General features: G+C 56.4%; 1 protein-coding gene across 2 annotated transcripts; it reads left to right on the top strand.

The window, feature by feature from the left end:
* The first annotated feature begins 637 nt into the window (after positions 1-637).
* PRXL2A (peroxiredoxin like 2A) lies at positions 638-19,506 on the top strand. Of its 2 annotated transcripts, none has more exons than XM_056120584.1 (6): positions 638-813; positions 10,274-10,436; positions 12,858-12,949; positions 15,708-15,848; positions 16,557-16,721; positions 19,082-19,506. In XM_056120584.1, exons 2-6 carry the CDS (start codon positions 10,292-10,294, stop codon positions 19,187-19,189), a joined length of 651 nt encoding a protein of 216 aa, XP_055976559.1. In that variant the 5' UTR covers positions 638-813; positions 10,274-10,291; the 3' UTR covers positions 19,190-19,506. The 2 variants fall into 2 exon arrangements, with proteins under 2 accessions (XP_055976559.1, XP_055976558.1); XM_056120583.1 differs by having other exon boundaries at positions 10,250-10,436.
* Positions 19,507-20,838: the final 1,332 nt, after the last annotated feature.

Raw genomic sequence — 20,838 nt, 5'->3', positions numbered from 1 at the left:
GTCTCTAAAAACGCGTTCTCCCAATTGCCTACTTGCCTTAAAGAGTGTGGACTGTTGAGAAATGACCGAGTGGATAAATGGGCAAACAGGCAAGAGACAGATCCATAGCCGTCAAAATATTTAGTCAGGAGCCTCGTCTCCTTTTGCTCAACAGCCAGCAACTGAGGGGAGGCCAAAAAGAATTGCGGGATGGGAATTCTACGGGGGAAAAAAAAAAAAAATATATATATATATATGTGTGTGTGTGTGTGTTAAATATATATATATACATATATATATATATATTAGTAATTTCGGTGACAGGCAATTTCAGATTTGCTCTTAAAACCAGAAGAAGCTAATGCAAACGGGTCCAAAAGATTCCGAACCCCCGTCCCTTAGGAGAGCAGAAATCTGCTGCCGGGCAGAAAGTCCGGGAGGCGATCAGACCCGATTTGGATCCAGATTCCATCCCCAGGCTTCACCCCCACCAAGTGGGCGCCGCTGGACCAAGGCAGCGAACTCACCCGCCCGGGAGCGCAGCCGGATCCCGGCTGCGGGCGGAGCCAGGATGAGTCACGCGGGAGCGGCGGGGCGTGGTCACGTGGGAGTGGCGGGGCGTGGTCACGTGGGAGTGGCGCGGCGGGGCGGGGCCGGCACCGACCTGCGCAGGCGCGGGGCCAGCCCGCCGGGGGACCCTGGTGGCGTGGGAGGAGTTGGGGGCCCCGTGATCCCCGGGGCGCGTGGGGCCCGGGCCGAGGCGCACGGGAAGGGACGCCCCCGGCCGTCCGCGCGCTCCGCGAGGCCCCGACTTCTGCGCAGGCGGCGCGCCAGGTGAGCAGAAGGAGGCCGGGGCGCGGGTGCCGGAGACGTCGGGTCGGGTCGAGACGGGTCGGGTCGAGGACCAGGACCCGCGCGCATCTCCCGGCCAGCCCTCCGCGGCCGCGCACCCGCTTTGCAGCCTTCACGAAGCCCCCGCGTCCACGCTTCGCGCCCCGACCTGGCAGGAGCCGCAGTTGGACCCGCAGGAGCTGCGGGCGATCCCTCGTGTGCCCCACCCCCACCCCCGGGGTATCCCCAAACACTGAACCCAGGCCTTTGCCCTGTGCCCCCTCGGGTTGGGCCCGGGTGCTCCCCAGGGGAGGCGCGCGGAGTTGCCGGGCGCCAAGGGTCCGGCACGAGTGAGGAGTGCTCGCCTCGTGCTTCCCAGGACCACTGTTTGCAGCTTGGTGGAGAACTCTAGCGGCACCGCGTTCCCGCCTTTCCACATGTCCCAAACTCTGGCATCCTGGGCAAGAGCCTGAGCACCATGGAAAGACCAACAGCACGAAGCGTGCCGGTTGCAGGGCACGAGGTGAAGGAGATGGGCAGGCGGGGGAAGGCTGTGGAGGGAGACAGCACCCCCGGGGGTCCACAATCTGGGTTGACAATCAAGCTTTTCCAGCCTTCCCAGACTGCTCCTTGCTGTAGTTCTGCAGCCTCAGTTTTGTCTTTGTTTCTAGTGGAATTTATTTTCCTTTGAGTTTGGCAAATGATTGAAGAAAGGAAAACGATTGTTTAGAATTAGTTTTGAAACACGTAAACTGTGGGAAGTCGCCAGTTCTAATAAAGACCCCAAGGTCCCCAACAGTCCCCTGGGTAAAAAACAAGATTAGCTTAATTTAGGCAGTGGGGACTGCAAACCTCAAATGGTGAGTGCAGTGAAGCAGTAAACATCCTGCTAGAATACAATGGGAGAGTGCCATGACTTCAGTGCTCTGCTTTAAAGGTAGTAGCCGTTTGCTAATCACCCCATGGTCACCCCAATGGGTCAATATCCTAACCTTTGTTCTTGCACAGTCTGGGAGGGAGCCAGGAGGAAGGTGGTGCCAAAATTGAGACGAAACCACCTCTTCTGGCTGCTGTTGATGCTGCCTGGGCAAGTCACTGTCTCTTTCTCTGCCATGAGGTGCAGGTTAGATTGGTTTTGTGGTGGTGGTCTCCCACAATTGACCAGGAGTCTGCTGGTACTGTTTCAGCTGCTCTTACTCAGACCCAATAGGGAAACTAAGAATTGGGATCCACATGCACTCTGTAAGATTCCCTGAGTTGATATACATCAGCTTTCTAGGGATGATTGTTGGTTCATCTGGAAACACAGAATCTCATCTTTGTAAGGTGGTTTAGTTTACAAAGCACATGGTAAAGGTAAAGGCCCTCCCGTTGATCGTCGATTTGCTCGAGCGGGCCCAGTAACGTCTCCATTGGAGACTTTGTTGTTACTGTGTCTGGCATATCGAATACTCTCGGTAGCTTGCCGGGCTCTCCGAGAGGGGCGGAGGAATTGAACTCGGGTCGGCCATGTTGGCCGCTTGTAAGGCGAACGCCCTACCCGCTGTGCTATCACTCCAGTCCATGCTATACATTTAATCCTCTGATGCTTACTTCTCTAGAAGGTAATTTCGGAATCGTTGCCATTGTACTGGTGCAGAAGTGCTACCTCGTCTAGATTCTTGGAGCTTGTAGGAGAATTTGCTTTGTGCTTGAGTTCCTCTTTTTTGTGGGGGAGGGCACACCCAGCCCTGCTCAGGGGGTCACTGGTGGTGGTGCTAGGGAATTAAAACCCAGGTCGGCTGCTGGCAGGGCAAGTCCCTTACCCACTGGACTCTTCTCCAGCCTCTTGAGTCAGTCCCAATCTGTCTTTTCCCCTGTCTCCCTCCTTTAAAAGGACATGCCACTTAGTTGAGATCTTATTCCCGCCTCCCAAGGGGCTAAGATGCTATTGATTATAGTCTTAGAAGTGTTGGTGTCACTTAGAAGATGCTCAGAAAGTTTATACAGGACTGGAATTCCAGGGCTTGAGAAATTCCAGACTCTGTGTAACTCTCCCAGAGATCAGTCAGCGTTTGCCTACTGGGAACTAACTTGCCTCCTGAAATGTGGAGCAAAGAGGCTCCCAAGTCGGCCGTTGCCAAAACTTGTGTAGCAAGAGCTGTGCAGAGCCAGCGTGAGCTCGGTGGCCTCGGGCCCAGAAAGGTGCCCTTTGCCTCCTCTGCCACTTCTAGTGCATAGGGCAGTGCGGAAGCCAATAGAGGGGCAACGTGGAGTCAGCGCTGCAGAACCCGCAAGGGCCCTGGGGAAGCAGCTCATGGCTGACGTGCAGGGAATGAGTGAATGAATGAATGATTGTGAGCCCTGCCGAGGGCCGCATGGAGCCTTTCACTTCTGTGGGGCCTGGCAGCCTTCCACCTGGCTCTCCTCCGCTTCCTGGCAGCCCGTCTCCGTGTCCCAGTAGCCGAGAGATGAGGTGGGGCCTGCCCTCAGAACTGAGCAGCCTGGTCCTGGTGCCCGGTGTGCCTTGTGGCATTGCCCCTTTGATGTCCTGGCCATCCTCACTGAACTCAGGCGTGGGATCCCGAGCTCAGCGGGCAGCCCTTCAGCCGGTGAACAGAACGGACTATTGTGGGGGCCTGTGGGATCGCCCTTCAGAGGAAAGAACCTCCCAAAGCCTCCTTCCCCCTCCCCAGAGGCTCAGAATGTCCTCTCATTCCGCTTTCAGCAGCCAACGGTCCTGAACTTTCTGAATCTGGCACCCTCACGGGCAAAAGGGCCAGGGCCAGGTGGGCATTCCCCCCCGAAACAGAGCAGGACAGGGATGGCTAAGGCTGGTAGGTGAGAGGGGCTGGAGTGATAGCACAGTGGGTAGGGCATTTGCTTTGCACACAGCCAACCCAGGTTCGAATCCCAGCATCCCATATGGTCCCCTGAGCACTGCCAGGAGTAATTCCTGACCCAAAAAGCAAAAAAGAAAAAAAAAAAAGGCTGGTAGGTAAGAGCTGTTGCATGGGGTGGGAGCCGTGGTGACTGATGGCTGGGCTGGATGCGGGTATCAGCTCCTGCTCATGGGGCCTGGGGACCCATATGGCCTGGTTCCAGTGCTGGCATTTTCAAACCTCTTCCTGTTGCCCAGGACATGGTTTCTACGGGGAGGAGAGAGGCAGGAGCACTGCTCAGCTGAGCATATACTTTCTCAAGGCCACTCGAGGAAGCGGGTGGGTCGGCTGTGGTGTTCTGCATGAAAAGCACTTGGGCCGGGGACGGGTCACGTCTCTCACCACCAGCTCCCCAGGCCCTGCTCATGAGTAGTTTTCCTTCCAGCCTTTCTCAGGCCAGGTACTAGACTTTCTCAACCCCGAACCCCCCCTCTCCAAGTTCACCTCCAAGCACCCACTGTCCTCGCCTCTATCCGAATGTCCATAACCACAGACTGGGGGGTGGGAGTCCCGGCACAGCCACTGAGCAGCATCTCGGTGTGACCTTGAATCCTTCCCTGGTCCCTTCTCGGGAGGCTTTACAGGCCTCTTTTCCTCCCCGGAGGAGGGCAGGGGTTAGAGTTTGAGCGAAGGGGGTGGGGGGAGCAGCAGGAGGTGGTGATGGAGGAAGGGGAAGCAGCCCTTCTGGCCTCCGTTCTCCGGGTAGCCGGGCCGGGAGGCTCACAGTACCCCGTGCTCTTCGTCATCTCCTTTGTCCCGCTGCCTCAGGCCAGTTCATTCTGAGGAGGGAGGATTCCCTGGGTGGGACCGGACTGGGCTGGGCACCCCCGTGGTTAGAGTAGCACGCTGTCTGCCTGTACTTGTTTGAGGCGTGAATGAACCCACCCTGCACTGGGGCTGGGTTTCATTCCCACTTTAGCAATTCCTGCCCAGAGGCAGCTCCTGAACTGGCAAGAATGAAGGGTGGGGAGGAGAGACGGAAGAGGGGGGAGAGAGCAAGAGGAGCCGAGCAGGACGTCCAACATCTGTAGCGGGCGCCCTCCGGCTTCCTAGACATCAGATCTTGTGGGTGATTGTTACCGTTTCCCATGTCTTTGAATGTCAAGAGTGCAAACGGCCGCTCAGACTCTTTCAGGTCCTTTGTCAGAACAGACCCGGAGACTCGGTCCAGAGCGAGTGTCTTCATAGCTCATGAGAGACTATCCTGTGAGTGGGCAGTGGAGCAAAGGCCAGCCATGCCTCAGACTTGGGGCTCCGTGCTTCCCCTCGGGGAGTGCGGTGCTCGGGCCTTGTGGGGACTGTCCCAGTGGTGCTTTGGGGCCTCTCGGACTGCACCCAGTGTTGCTCAGAGGGACGTCGGGTGCAGAGGATTGAACCTAAGCCAGGCGCAGGCTTGACTGAGCCATCTCCTGGCCCCGTGGCTCCTTGGTCTGGCCTGGAGGCCCGAAGCTCATGTCATTCGCTGAGCTGGGGGACTCTGGAAAGAGGCTGACCCGAGTGGGGGTGAGCCCTGGGCCTGGCGCAGCAGAGATGCCCCCGAGAGGGCCGGGTGTAGGCTGTGGGTCAGGGCCTGGTTCGGGAGAGCCCAGTGGGCCCGAGGACTGAGGAGAGATGTCCCCCCACTTTGGGGGCCGAAGGGAGAAAAGACAGTTGGAAAAAAGGATCCCTGGGGAGGGGTTGTGAGTGGCAGGGCCGCCTTCCGGGCGTTGGAGTGCAGCCTGACCACAGAGCCCGTGGGGAGGAAGGGACTTTTTTCCGTGGCGCCCTTTGGGTTGGTATGCGTGACCCATGCGTGTGTGGCGGTGGCGGCACCTGACAGATGTTATAATCTGCATGACTGCAGATGACTCAAACTTGGCTTCGTTTTGTTTTTTTTTCCTTCGGAAGGGCTGTGGCAAGGCGGGGGGCTGGCGGGAGGGGTGGGGGTTGAGGGGAGGCGGGGGGGGGGTGGTCTTGGCCACTTTCCATTTTGATGTTTTCTGGAGATGGATTATTGGCAGCTGGAGTGGCCCCGGGGTTTTCTGGGTGGCCGGGTCCTGCCTACAGGGCGAGGCGGCAGCGGCCATAGGCAGGACTCCAGAGCCCCGCCTCCCGCCTGCCGTCCCCTGCACCCCAAGGCTGCCCGCTCACCCCTGGACTGGACTTTTTGTCAGCAGCGGCGGAGGTGGGGACGCTGCAGATGGTGAGTTCCTCTCCTTCCCTCCCTGCCCCCCCCACCCCGCACATTGGGGGACAGAATGGTGGGGAGGGGGCAGGTTTGGGGAGCTGCTCATCAGGGTCCAGTCACCGTGAGGCAGCAGCGGTGTGCAGTGTCCAGAGTGCAGTCAGCGCTTTCCAGAGGCTGTAAAGGCGGGGTGCATCTCCGGAGCCTTAGTGATCGCCTTCGTCCTACCCCTTCTTTGGGGGACTGGAGGGAGAAGGAGGCCTGGTGAGGGGTGGCCCCATCCAGTTTGGCCTCGGGAGCCCTGCTGGGCCCCTCTCCCCAGTGCTCTTCCCAGACCCTGCTGCCTGCCCTTGCGCCCGCCCGCGCTCTGAGCCGCCCCAGCTGTTCTTGCTTGAGGGTTTCCGGTGCTTCACCTTCCGTGGGGGAGTTCGCATGGGAAAGGATAAGTCCCACGGTGCAGGGTGGGGGGTGGGGGGCGCACAGGGGTCCAAGTCCTGCGTCTGGGTCACCTGGGGGCTGGCTGGACTCTCCGCAGCCTTGCTGTTAGCTTCCAGAGAAGCCGACCCCGCTCCCGGCTGGAAGGGCAGGACAGGGAACAGACATCTGCCGGAGAGTAAATTTCCTCTGGAGGAGGCTGGGTTGGAAGGGACTTGCTGACTGGGGTGGGGGAGAAAGCAAAATGCTCTTTGGGCGTTCTAAGGCCAGAGGGATCCTGTCCTTAGTCCCCGGCAACCCCGGACGAATGTGCAGTCGGGTAGCTGCTCTGACTGTAGGCAGCCCCCAGGTGGGCCCCCTGGGGATCAGGGTGCCTGGGGCTCAGTAAGCCTGAGTGTAGTGTTGAGTGACAGAAGGGCCACGGGCAGCGAGTGCTCTGAGCCAACCCTGACGTGGGGTCTCCCTCTGAGCCCCTGTGGAAATGCATGTCCCACTGAGATAGTAGTGGTCCCTTGCCCCGTTCCCTAGGGTCCCATTGCTGTGACTCAGGGTTCGGAGCCAGCTTTGGCGGGAAGTGTCAGGGGCACTGGGATGGGGTTGGCCTTGGCATTTAGCAGGGCTTGACTTGAGGCTGGGCCCTCAGACCAGTGTCCAGGGGCCAGTGTTGCCCGCCTCCCACCCGCAGAGAGTCGAGATCCCACAGGGAGTAGAATGTCCATGGGGAGGCCTGCCTCACCCCCGTCGCTGGGAAGGCCCTCATATCTCAGGGCTGCAGTAGTGACCTCCGCCCTCAGACAAAGGGGTGATTCTCTGGCCACTCTCTCTGGGTCGTGGCCAGACAAGGGCGGGGGTGGGATGGGTGAACAATGCGGCGGGGGGTGGGGGCATTTAAAACCCACATTTGGTGCTCCAGCTCCTAGAGGAAAGAGACTGCGGGACTGGGCGTTCTGGGATGGGGCATTGGCATTCTCAGAGGGCCATCAGCACCGATACCGCCCCCTGCTCCCAGGTGATCCCGCTGGGCCTAATCTACCCTCCCCATCCTGTGCAGCACCCCTTCCTGAGTCCTTTGACCTGTTCCTCTGGGTGCGTCCATGGCTGCTCAGACCAGATAGAGCGGACTCTCGCCTCTGTCCTCCCGGCAAGCCCACATTTGTCCCTTGCCGGGTGTCTCACTTGTACCCTTGGCTTGATTATCTTTGTACTAAGCCTCTGTCTCCTTAATGGTGGGGCATCACCACCAATTCCTCCCTCCTCTACCCCCCCCCCCCACACACACATTGCCATGTCTGTATTGAACACGTCAGTGCTAAGTACCTGTTTGGAAATTCATATTGTATCCAGTTGTATCGTAGTCCCTTGTCCTCATGAACACACAGGAGAGGGGTTGTGAGTGGACAGTGGGGAGATGGATGTGGGGGCCTGGAGGGAGAGCCGACTGCAGGGGCCCTTGGGCTCACTGGAAGGCACAGACGTGTTACCAGAGTTGAAGCAGCAATTGCTGGGGGGGGGGGGGGGTTGGGGGTGGTGGCGCTGTATGCCGGCCTCTGCGCGCAGACACAGGAGGAGCGTCGAGCCTGCCGTGAGAGACCACGCCGTGTGCCGTGTGCTCCTCACACATGCACACGTGCCATGAGGCCAGGGAACTTTCCCCGGTGCATCAAGGCCCTGCGGTAGTTCGAGAGTGTGGAGGGGGCTTGCTGTTTACAGAGTGGGAGAGAGCTGTGGTTTCCCGAGTGGTTGGGTGAGCTGTCATCCTGTAATGTGTAACTTTGCCACGTAAAAGAGCTGGAAGCGGCCCGTGGAAGGCCCCCTCGTGCTGAGTCTTGCCTCAGCGTCTCCACCGTTCAGCTCTGTCCCTCGTCTGGAGAGCCACCATGTGCCACCAGGTCCGGGTGGGAGGGATTCAGGGACTGCTGAGCAACAGCCATGGGAGAGAAGAGGGGAGAGGGGGTACAGGTCGGCATGCAGAGCGCGGGCAAAGGGCCCTGGGGACAATCTGGGCACCGGGCCAAGGTGGATGACCGCACACTTCTTAGCAGGTAGAAGCATGGGTGGGCGGGACTTCCGGAAAGAGTCCTGGAAACTGAGTCTGAAGGGACCAAAGGAGCAGGGTTGGGTGTTGGGGCAGGGCTTCTCTGCCCGCTCGCACCAGTGCCTCCCCCTGCCCCCAGGAGGAGCAGCGGCTCCCCCTCCGGCCCTCCTTCTGTGGCTCTGTAGCATCACCAGACCACGCTCTCAAGCCGTGATCGATCATAGTGCCTGTTACGCTTCCTCCGTTTGGAGGTGAAGCCGGAGGTTGCGGCTTTCTTCCTGGGACCAGCCTGCCAGTCTGAGGCCACATTTGAGCGGTGGGATTATAAGGCGTTCCGCTTTCCCGGCCCAAGTCCCTCAACCCAGCGCACCCCAGCAGCACCTCTCCCGCCCCCCAACGCCCCACCTCCCCCTTTCCCTGTCCCTTTGCCCTGGTGTACAGATGCCAGCGTTGCAATGCCGTTTTTTATCTGGTCACGCCCATCCACGGAGGCTCTCCTTTCCTTTGATTTCTTTTCTATTTGGGGGTGGAGGTGGAGAGTTTGGGTCACACCGAAGAGTGCTCGGGGCTGACTCCTGGCTCTGCATTCATGGGTCACTCTTGACGGAGCTTAGGAGACCATATTGGTGCCTTGGATGATACTTTGGTTGGTTGTGTGCAAGGCTAGTGCCTTAACCCTTGCTCAGTCTCCCTGACCCTCCTATATTTTTCTCAGGTCAGATCTGAACTTTGGGAGGAGACAAATCTAGCCTAAATTTGTCTAGTCTTTTTTTCTCTCCCTAAAGTTCAGGCCATATCATCACTCCTGCCCCCATCTCTGCATCTCCTACACTCCCTTTGCCACGACTGGCAGGTTGCCAGACCTTTGCTTAATCCTTCTGGAGACATCCTTTCCCCTGACAAGTTTTCGGGGGAGAGGTGAGTCTGTGGGTAGTGGGACAGAGTTAGATAGGACACGCATATCCTCACTCACACAGACACCCCCACCCACTCATGCACACAGACAGTCACGTAGACACATACACAGGTACCTCCCCCTCTTCACAGAGACACACACAGACATCCACACTCACATAGACACACAGACATTTACGAATACTCACACGAACACACGGACAGCCATACCTACTCACACACACACACACACACACACACACACACTGACAGGGACAAACATTGTCAGGTGTCCACACCCACTCATATAGATACACACGGACAAACTTCCGCACCCACTCATGTAGACACACACAGATACTGACTCAGACACACGCACTGAGACATCCACCCCCACTCTCATCCACACAGACACACATACTCACATAGACCCGTGCACGGCATTTTCTCCGCACACGGAATCACACCGGTGTTCAGCGAGGAAGACCCCAGGTTCCAAGAAGGAAGAAAGAGCAACAGAACAATGAGCGGTGTTCTAAGAACTCCGCCAGCACAGGAGAGAAAGCCGCCCCTTCCCCAGAGAGACAGTAGCTAAGACCTGCACTGCGAAGGGGATGTATTGACCAGGAAGGGAAGAGGAAGTAGCTGGCCCCCAGGGGACATCATGGACAGCCACTTCAGATCCGAGAGGTCATATCCATGGATTTGGGAGAGGGACCAGCCAATGAAATACCTGCGAGAGCTGGTTTTTAATCACCGCTCGCTGGTAAGCTCTGAGGCGGAACTGCAAGTGTGTCCGTCTCCGCCGGGCTCCTGGTGCGCCATGCTCCTTGCAGGTTTAGTGGCCCTTGTCCAGTTCCCCCTCTGACGCTGCTGCCCCTCCTCCTTTGCCTCCAGCCTGCTGGGCGGCTGCCCGGTCTCCGCCTGTGCCTGGGAGATCAGATTCCAGCCTTCTCGTGGGAGCAGTAACATCTTCTTCCTTCCTCCCAGTCTCCAGAAATGTCTTTTCTCCAGGATCCCAGTTTCTTCACCATGGGGATGTGGTCCATTGGTGCCGGGGCCCTGGGGGCTGCTGCCTTGGCCTTGCTCCTGGCCAACACCGACGTGTTCCTAGCCAAGCCTCAGAAAGCCAGCCTGGAGTATCTGGAGGACATAGACCTGAAAACAATAGAAATGAGTAAGTGGTGAGCCCCTCTGCACCCAGTACTTTTCCAAGCTTCTGGATGCTGGAGGCTTTTTTTCTTTTTCTTTCCTTTCCAAAATAACTCTTACTGGGGGGGCTGGTGGGGGTGGGGGAAACAACAGTATAACAGCATTAGGAAAATTTTAATAGCACTTTAAAAGTTACTGATGATTCCTTCACTGGGTAAACATCATGGTTTTTTATTTTCCGCACATCCCTCCTGATGCATGCATATTATCACGTAGTTGTGATTTTGGTATACAGGGTGTTTTTTCCTTTTTGCATCTCCTCGGAAGCATTGTTCACTTTCTGCTGTTGTCTCTTCTACCTGTGATAATAATGCAACGTTTAGCAATAGTTGCCCTAAAGCAGCCATTCTAGAGTATTCTGAGAATATTCAGGCTCCTGGATGGTCACCAGAGCAGGGAGGGGAAGGGGAGAAAGAGAAAACATGACAAATAATTCTAAGAAAGATCCTGTCTAATGCTGCATTTCTGATGCCCAGCACAAAAAAATTGCTGAGTGAAAGCGGTGTCTTGGTTGGCCCTGACTGAAACGGGCTTGACCAGCCCTCCCTGGGGTTCTGCTGCAGCACTTGGGGAAGCGCAGAATTGCCATCTTAAAAGGGACCTGTGTGTCCACCTCTTAGGGACCCTACGTGGAGCCCTTGGCGGAGTGCAGAAAGTCACACCTGAACTCGTGTCCATGGTGGCGCAGCCTGGTAAGCTGTCGGCCATGCTGATCGTGGTAGTGGCGTGAGCGTTTGTCAGCATTTGAGTGGTCCCCAGGTTGCCCCCCCAGAGGGAAGCACTGGTTGCCCACCCAGTAAGAGAGGGGCCTGCCAGGGAACTCTGGGAAACCGGATGTGCGACGCATCACGTAGTGCTCAGGGACCAGACCGTGCAAGAGCTGCCGAACTTTGCTCGGCTCCGAGTTTGCCAGTCCCAGTGAACGGGGGGATTCTCGTCCCACCCACACACACCCCTCTTTTTTATATAACGGCCCAGGAGGATGTGGATTTCTCCGAGCAATGCTGAGATAATCGTGGCTCGTTCTATTGAGGCCTCACTAGCCGTGTGTATTACCCGACACCGGTGAGCACGCTCAGGCGCACAGCGGCACAGCTGACCGTCTACACCTGGGGCGCGGGACCTGGAGCGTTGGGAAGGAGGCCCCGCAGGTGCAGGGCACAGGGCTAGGTGCGGGACTGACCCCAGAGACAGGCTAGTGCTGCAGTAATGGGTCGCCCCAGGGGAATTTCCTTGTGAGACAACTTCTCTGCCCTCCCCCTGGAGAATACTGCTGGTAATACATGGAGAGTCAGAAGAATTTTGTAAGAACCTCTGTGAGGGACTGGGGAGATGTTAGAGGGCTGGGATGCACGCTCTGCACACCGGAGCCCTGGTTTTCCCCCCTGGTAGCGCTGCCCACCACCAAGTCACCCCAGAACACTGCTCCAGGAGCAGCCTGAATCACCACTGGCTCTGGGTGCCTCACCCCCTCACCCAGTAATGCTCAGGGGTTATTCCCAGCTCAACTCTCAGAAATCACTCCTGGCGGTGCTCAGGGGACCATATGGGGTGCCAGGGATCAAACCTGAATCAGCTGCATGCAAAGCAAGTGCCCTCCCTGCTGTTCTGTCTCTCTGAAAAAGCCCAATTATATTTTTGTTGACTTAAATCTTTTTGACTATTTTGGGGGGCTTCCCAAGCAATGTTCAACTGAGTGACGTCTCTCAGTGATGCTTGGTCCAGCAGTATGACCTTGGCATTTGGGAGCTTGGACCTGGTGATGCAGTTTATCTTGAGTCCAGTGGTGCTGTGAGCTACCAGGGCACCACGGCCAGCTGTGGTCAGGGGCCACCAGCTGCCTGTGGCTGTGGGGTGGGGGCGCAGGATGCCGGGGGCTATGTGGAAAGTGAGCGTGTAGTTCCTTTGAGCTCTAGCCCTTGAAGATGGTTTCAGGAGTTGGGGGTTGTGACCAAAGAACCACCTTAGTAATTGTTACAGTGTCCATGAATTATCAGCAAAGTGATTTTCTTTTTTCCAGAAATGTTTGAATTCAGAATGTTCATGTTTGCAAATTAAATTTGTATTGAGTGAGTGAGTAAGGTCGTCCTCTTCAGTATATATCAAGGATCCTTAATCCATATTGGTTTTCCTCAAACACACACACACACACAACACACACACACACACCCTGTGTTTGCCCTTTGCTCTTTGGCATTCCCGTTGGGCACCGTGATTCACAGTGCCATTCACGGTGGACTTTGTCGCATGTTGAGTTCTGTTTGCTTTTTCTCACCTGTGAAATACCGTCACATCTTTCCCAGGCCCGGTGCCATTTCTGAGCTGCTGAGGGCTGGGCTGGGCTGGGCTGGGCAGAGATAACGGAGCTCCCTTTGCTTCTCCGCAGCACCAAAGACTTTCAAAGCGAAGGAGCTCTGGTCAAAGAGCGGAGCCGTGATCATGGCCGTGCGGAGGCCCGGCTGCTTCCTCTGCCGAGAGGTGAGTGCCCCTGAGGGCCAGGCCGAGCGGGGTCCCAGCAGACGGGGTCGCCCCTCTCCTCGCCAGGACCAAAGACTCGTGGGCCCACGTTAGCCTTTGATCAACAGCGGTCCATTCTCTGCTGTGTGGTCTGGGCCTTTTCTTTGGATCCATTCTGGGTCCCTGTTTATTAACAATACCGCATACCCTGGGCCGAGCAGGGACCGTGACTTCCCTTTGGGTACTCCCAACCCCTTTCACTCTTCTGTTTGCATCCTGGACAGTCTTTCCACTGTTTTGACTTAGGACCATACCCAGCGATGCTCAGGGGGTACTCCTGGCTCTGTGCTCAGGGGTCACTCTTGGTGAGCTCTGGAACCCGGATGCTGGGGATCACACCCGCGTCAGCTGCACACAAGACAGATATCCTATCCACTGTACTATGGCTCTGGCCCACAGTCCTCCCACTTACTCACGGACAGGGATCAGTTCCAGTTCTGTTCCTGATGTCCAGCACAAGAATTGGCTTATTGATCGGGAGTGTCTGGTTGTTCTGAAATGGGCCTGGCCAGCCCTTCCTGGGGTTCAGCCGCAGCACCTGAGGAGGTGCACAATTGCCATCTTAGAAGGGGCCCGCCTGTCTACCTCTTGAGGACGTACGTGGAGACCTTGGCAGAGTGCAGCAAGCCACCCATGTGAGCACTGTGGCCTCACTGTGAACGCGTATCCATGGGTCAGTAACCCAGTGTAGTCGGCCATGCTGATGGTGGTAATGGCAGGAGCGTTGGTCAGAACTTAAGTGACCGCCAGGTTGGCCCCTCAGGGGCAAGCCAAGGGATGATAGTGTCCAGCTTGTCACTTTATAGACAGGCAAGCTAGGGTAGGCACAGTTACATGGCCTGTCTGTGTCCAGGCAGGCGGCATTGGCCGAAGCCCCAGGTTCTGAGGACATTGTATTTTGGCGGGGAGCTGGTAGCATGCAGCTGCCGATCAGGGTTTTGTTTCTGGGCCACACCTGGCAGTGTGGAGGGCTCACTCTTGGCTCTGTGCTCAGGAATCACCCCTGGCAGGGCTCCGTGAACTGAAGGCTGTGCCAGGGATTGAACAAGGGTCAGCCACAGGCACGGCCAGCTCCGGAACTCCTGTACCGTCCCATAGCATGCAGGCCTTTTTCATTTTTAAGACAAGCAGTGGTTGGCCAACTCTTTCTCCTTGTTGAGTCACTGCCACAGACTCTTCTGCTTTCCTCTTTCACATTTATATGGACCCTTACAATTCTAGTTTGGAACCACCCTGATAAATCCAGAATAATCTCCTTTAAGCTCCGATGACTAGCAACCTAAACTGAACCAGGCTTTAATTTCCCTCTTGCCGCGTCGCAGAACTTCCCCGCAAGTTCTTGAGTGTCACATGTAGGGTGTCTTTAGAGGGTGTCAGACCTCCCGAGGGAGGTCAGGCCAGACCCAGGGCCTTCAGTTTCCAACATTTCCTAACACCCGCCTGGAAGCCTGTTGTGACTTGATTTCCCAAAGCCGTTTCCCAGAACGTCCCAAGAGCCAGTTTTCCAGTGCCCCGGTCTCTGCCCTGGCAGGGCATTGTGTGGAAACTTGCAAGCGTGGTTGGATGATGGCAGTCAAGAGTTATTTTGAGTGGCCCAGTATGTGACTCAGTTTCCACTTGAGGGCTTTGTGCCCTGACACACCCAGAGTAAAGAGCCTGGGAAAAGTGAGTAAAACCTTAGAGAGAGTTAGTGAGGGGCCAGGGCTGCGGCTCCATGGAAGCACGCACACCTGGCACGCGCAGGGTCTGGGTTCCATCCCTGCCAGTCCTGCATGCACGTCAGACCAGGAACCTTCCCCGCTCTAGGTCGCTGGTCAGCTCCAGCCTTGATAAATGCCGTAGGGATTCTGCTCAATCCAGTCCTTGGCTTGCTTGTTCTAGAAAGTGACATAATGGAGCTGTCACCCTGTGGCAGCGTGTTTGTATTGTGGCAGGTGGGCTGCCTTTGCACAGATTTCTTGCTCTTTTGTTTTTATTTTTTTCCCCCCTTTCATTCTGACACTCCGGGAAATAAGGATCTTGTTCCTAAGAGCAGGTCTTTTCCTGGTCCATCCGGTGCGCGGTCCTGTGGGTTGTGGAGTTTGACCGCCCCCTCTCTGTCACCGACCTGTGCCTTCAGACCTTCCCGCCTGGTGCCTTGTTTACCCAGCCACGTGCTCACCCCAAGATAGGAGGGAAAGAAGCTTCTCTCTAGCCGGGAGACCTATTAGGGAATGGAAAGAGACCGTATGAGACTCCGTGGCCACAGGCGGACTGCGTAGAGAATGTGGCCACGGAGGAAAGAGGGGGCGTGTGCCCCTGGAGCTGCCCTGTGGGCAGGGCTGGCCAGGGAGAATGGCGTCAACAAGACCCCGAGTCACACTTAGGGCTTGGCTAGAGAAGGAAGATGATTGTGGAGGGGACTCTACTAAGGAGGTCCGTGTTGGTGGGCTCAGTCTATAGTGGGGGGGGGGGGCAGTGCCTTGGCCAGGGGCGGGGAAGTTGGTGTCGTGGTGGGAACACGTACTGTCGGAATCTTACCTCTCCCTCCCACTGTGGAGAAGGTGAATGGGACCTTGGGGGCCTGTCTTGAAGCTTCGTGTCCTTCTGACCATGCGGCTGTCTCTGTTTCTGCCAGACTGCGGGCCTGGCTCCTCTGTACTCAGTAACGGCCACACTTGGGTTGCAGGATAGGGGTGTGTGGGGCGGTGTGGCCCTGAATTCCCCCTTTCCTCCTCAGGAGGCGGCAGACCTGTCCGCGCTGAAACCCAAGCTGGAGGAGCTGGGTGTGCCCCTCTATGCGGTGGTGAAGGAGCAGGTGAAGACGGAGGTGAAAGACTTCCAGCCGTACTTCAGTGGAGAAATCTTCCTGGATGAGCAGGTACCTGGGCGGGAGGGGAGAGGTGTCTGTGCGCCCCACACTGCTGGGGGGCTGTGTTCAGGTGTGGCAGGTCCTGGCCTGGAGCTGGAGTTCGGCCTCCCCTGCAGGACTCGGGGTTCTCACTTGAGCCCCTCCTGACTGAGAGCCTCAAAGCCGGCGTCAGCTTCCCCCACATTGTACGGGGTGGATGGGGAGGGGCAGCACCAACCCCTTTGCTTTAGGCGTTGTGACCCTGTTTCATTTTTTTATGTTTTGCTTTTTGGGTCACACCCAGCGATGCTCAGGAATCACTCCTGGCAGTGCTTGGGAGACCATATAGGACGCTGGGAATCGAACCCGGGTCGGCCGCGTGCAAGGCAAATGCCCTACCCGCTAATTATAATACCTCCTACCTATTGCTCTAGCCCCGTGACCCTGTTTCTTGCCCCTCTTCTCTCACCCGGGCACAGCGAAGGACTTCACCCCAGAGAGCTCTGGTCAGAGTCCAGAGAGGCAGATCCAACCTCCCAAGGTGGGATTTGTCCAGGGCTCAGGGACAGGACCTGGCTGGAGTCTCCATCTCCCGTGGTAGTAGGAGCTGCGGGGCAGGGGGCGGTGGGGGCCGAAGACACAGACCTGGACCCCACCCCCACCCCACAAGTCCCCCTCCCCCAGCCCCACAAGGCAGCCATGCACACTGCTCATCCAGGACCTGTCTTTCTCCCACAGAAAAAGTTCTTCGGTCCTCAGAAGCGCAAGATGATGCTTATGGGATTTGTCCGTCTGGGTGTCTGGTCTAACTTCTTCCGGGCCCGGAAGGGAGGCTTCTCTGGAAACCTGGAAGGGGAAGGCTTCATCCTTGGGGGAGTTTTTGTGGTAGGAGCAGGAGATCAGGTAAATGCCTAGCATCCACGTGTGGGGCTGTGGGTGTCTGGGTCTGTGGTCCACCTTGGGCATGGGGATGGTGGGTTTCTGCTCTTGGAAGCCTCCTTCATCCCAGAAGGCCGGGGAGCTCGAGGAAGGGAAGGAAGGGGAAAGTGTCATTTGTCACGCAGCTGCTCTTGGCCGCCCAGACTGTGTGGGGCCTCGAGCATCCTTGGACCATGCCAGCCCCTCCCACACTACAGGGCCGGCAACAGGACGCAGTCTCCAGGGCAAGGAGTGAGAGCCTGGAAACCCGTGGCCAGGAGTGATAGTCGTGCTCTGCCTTGGCCGATCTCACTTCCAACGTTGATGATCGCTTGTTTCCCCACCCTGGGGGGAGTGCAGGCTAGTGTGGCCGGGCAGCCTCACCTCCTAAGCATTATTCCTAATCGCTTCCTTGTAAACCTGGCACCTGAGCTGGGAGGAACAGTGCAGGGCGCTAAGATGCACGCCTTGTAGTTGACTGCAGCTGACTGCAGTTCGGTTCCTGGCACCACGTGTGTTCCCCTGAGAGTTGCAGGACAGAGCCCTGGAGGCTCCTGGTCACCACTGGCTGTGGCCCTGGAGCCCCCCCAGCACCACCAGGGTGGCCCAGGTAGTCCCCAGCACTCCCGTGCCCAGCCGGGAGTCATCCTGTAGACAGCAGTCCCCAGCCGTCCCGTGTCGTCAGGCATTGGCACTGAATTGGCAGCCTAGGTTGGCTGAGAATGGCCAGGAGAGGCTCCCAGCCTCCTGATCGTTGCTTGGGAGACATGCCCCCTCCCAAAAGACACCAAAAAGTCGTCCCCCAAAAAATCTTTTGGCATCCACTACCACTTGTTTGTATTAACTCCAGTGTGACTCGGTGTCCAGTATAACACAAGCCTATTCGCAGTGCCCGCGTCCTCCTCATCACCAGTGTGGGCTGTGGAGCATTACTCGCGCCCCTCCCACCCCCCCCCCACCCCCCGCCCCGTGCTGGGAGAAAGTCCTCACAACAGGACATACCCCAGCAGATACGCGGTGCCCTAGTCATCGAGTCAGGAGTCCAGCAGTGCCCTGTCCCAGAAACCCGGCCTGAGCTTCGCTTGCGGGGAGGTGCCCAGAGAGCGTCTCCCAAGGGGCTGCTGGCCGCCTCCCACTCACCACAAGGGGATGGGCCCTGCCCTCCCCCCAGCCTCCAGGCAGGGCTCGGCTTCCTTGCCAGCCTTCTCTTGCCTGCCATGAGTCACCTGGGGCTCACGGACTCCCCAAGCTCAGCTGGCTCCCACCTGGGGTTGCTAGGCGTGTCTTTGAGTTTGTTGGTACTCCCTGGAGTTCCCCCTGCTTTCCTCCTTGGGAGGCGGCTGACAGGGCTGCCCAAACCTGAGGACATGCCTCACCTTCCCCCTTTCCCGGGGGCAGAGTTTTTACAGTCCTCCCACATAAACGGCTGCTCAGTGGGGATTTCCCTGGAAATGGTGATGCTGAACACACATGCTTTCGGAGGCGTGTGCTTACACTGCAGAGAGTGGTAGAACAGGACAGTGGGAAATGGGGAGTCGTCCTGTCATCCTGTAGACAGACTTTATCTTGTTTTGTTTGGGGCCCCTACTGAGTGCTTGGGGACCGCTCCTGGTCAGTGGGCTCTGGGGACCATCAGGTGCCAAGGATTAAAACACCGCCCCCCCCGCCCCGCCCCCCAGGGCTCCTGCGCGCAAATCGTGTATCCAGCCTTTTGAGCCATTTCCCAGGCCTCTTATTTTATTTTTTACCACTTTAGGATACTCTGGGTCTCTTTTGTTTTGCTGAATTTTGCTTCAAGGTATCAGAAAGGGGGGTGGGGGGGGGTGTAAGGCCTTGCGCAGGGCCAGCCCAGGTTTGATTCCCCGGAACCCCATAAGGTTGCCCATGCTCCCCAAGCATTATCCCAGAGAGCCTGTAGAAAGCCCGGAGCTCAGCCCTGCCCCCCCCACCACCCCCCCCCAAAAAAAACTATCTGAAGTGAGTAGCCTCCAGTTTCCTAGGAAACCAGGGGTTGGTCATCTGATACCTGCCTAAGGCTGTTGTTACCTGAGCCCTGCTTCCCTGCCCTGGGGCTGTTCTCTGTGAGCTCTCTTTGTTCTCTTCAGCTGGAGTGCTCTTAAATCTGCACCTCTGCCTGGAGACTTTCTGGTTCCCCTCGAGGCTTTTTTTCAGCTCCAGAGCCTTCTGGGATGGATCACCCTATTGTGTCCAGTGACCCTTGTCTTTGTCCCCATGGTGCTTTCCAGCTGCCGTGCGCAGCCTTTCCCCAGAGGACCTGGGGAGGGGAGGGGGTAGCTGATGTGACCCAGAACTGAGCCGGACGTGCCTCTTGTTTCCTCTCTTAGGGCATTCTCCTTGAGCACCGGGAGAAGGAATTTGGAGACAAGGTAGACCCTGCTTCTATTCTGGAAGCCGTTCGGAAGATCAAACCATCAGGCTCGGAGCATAAGTGATGGAGTGCAGGGCCCAGCTCAGGGATAACCAAGGGCTAGTAGTGGGCTTCGGGAGACTTCCGCTCTCGGCACTAAAGCGGTCGAGACCCACCTAGACGATAGTCTCATCAGGCATCATTAACACGTTGTATCTGTTTAGGTGCCCAGCATGGCACAGTAGCCCCCAAACAAGACTGATGAAGATCCTGAGAAGCTTGTGAGGGTTATTACAGCCAAAACCTGGAAAATACACGGCATAAAGTTGAGTGTTGAATCTCATTACAAACATACATGGTGTTTGAGTGCTATTATTTGAAATGATTTTTATTTTCGTGTCTCCAGAAATCTAAGAAAGCTTAATGATTGTCTTTGAAGATTAAGATGTAAGGTTACTGACTTGTAAGTTTTTTATGACTAACTTGTGTGATATTGAAATGATACTGGTATAAAGGAACTGATGTCCACTTGATTACTTGACGATGGTAAATTATCAGCTGAGACCTCTATTCCTTGTCTCCCATGGGGTTTTTCTAGGAAAATGATCGTATCTTGCTCCAATGAAATGATGCCTCAGAAATGACCTGTAAATACAAGTTTTTCTGATAAAACTTGCAATAAAAATATTTACCACAATGAGGACTTGCTTTAAGTCATTGGTGCCCAAGATATAGAATGTGAAAAATCCTGTGTCTGGTGTGAGGGGGCGGAGGAGGCTAGTCCCTCTGGTTTGTAGTGCTTGGGTGAAGGAGAGTGGCTGAGGCGGGTGCGTGCAGCCAGGGCTAGTAGCCTAGAAGGAGGTGAGCCATCCAGGAAGAGGGGAGTCGGTGTTTACCCAGGAAGCAAGGTAAAAGATTGGAGACTAAGGTTAGAGGAGGATCTGGGGAGGTGGAATGCCAGATCTGAGTGGACAGTGTGTAGAAGGCTGCTCGGGACTAAGTCTAGGCTGGGCCTGGCTGGTGGTGGCTGCACAGCCCAGGCAGAGTCAGGCTTCTGCAGGCATGGAGATAAGACTTTTCAGTCTGTGGGCAGCCATCAGCATTGCTGTCTCTGTGCCAGTGGCTGTGGTCTCTCTTGGTCTGGTGCTACCCAGCCAAGCTCAGGTGAGATTTCTTTACTGCCCAAAAGACACTGAAACTGAACACTGAGGCGAAGGAGAGGCTGTGGGGCTGCTGCCTGGGTCTGCTTTTCGTGAGTCCCTTCAGTGCCCTGCCTGCCTGTTCAGGGCTATGTGTTACAAGGCACTGAGGGAATGATGCATCTTATAATTAATACTACCATCTGAAATTTCCTCAACCCCCCCTTTTTTAAAATTGATGTGGCATTAGTTTATGATTATTTAATGGTTTGGTTTCACATCTCTAATGTGAATGGGGTTCACTACACCCACCACTTGACAATAGGTCAGGAAAGTATGAGGTTCCCTAAGGCAGGGAATTGTATCTGCCAGTTGATTGAGTTAGGTTTCCATCCTCACACAGTTGGGGACCTGCAGCTGGTCTGTCTTGGTATCTCAAAGCAAGGGCTCCTGGTCCTTGGGAAAGACAGTTCTGCGTTGCAGAACACACAAAACACACACACACACACACACACACACACACACACACACACACACACACACACTCCTGAAGGACAAAAAAGGATTGATAGGTGATAGGTCCAGGACGTGACTC

This window comes from Sorex fumeus, unplaced genomic scaffold (assembly GCF_029834395.1).
Source record: "Sorex fumeus unplaced genomic scaffold, SorFum_2.1 ptg000043l, whole genome shotgun sequence".
Classification (NCBI taxonomy): Eukaryota; Metazoa; Chordata; class Mammalia; order Eulipotyphla; family Soricidae; genus Sorex; species Sorex fumeus.
The sequence above is the reverse complement of the archived record's forward strand: the minus strand, read 5'-3'. Positions and strand labels throughout refer to the sequence as shown.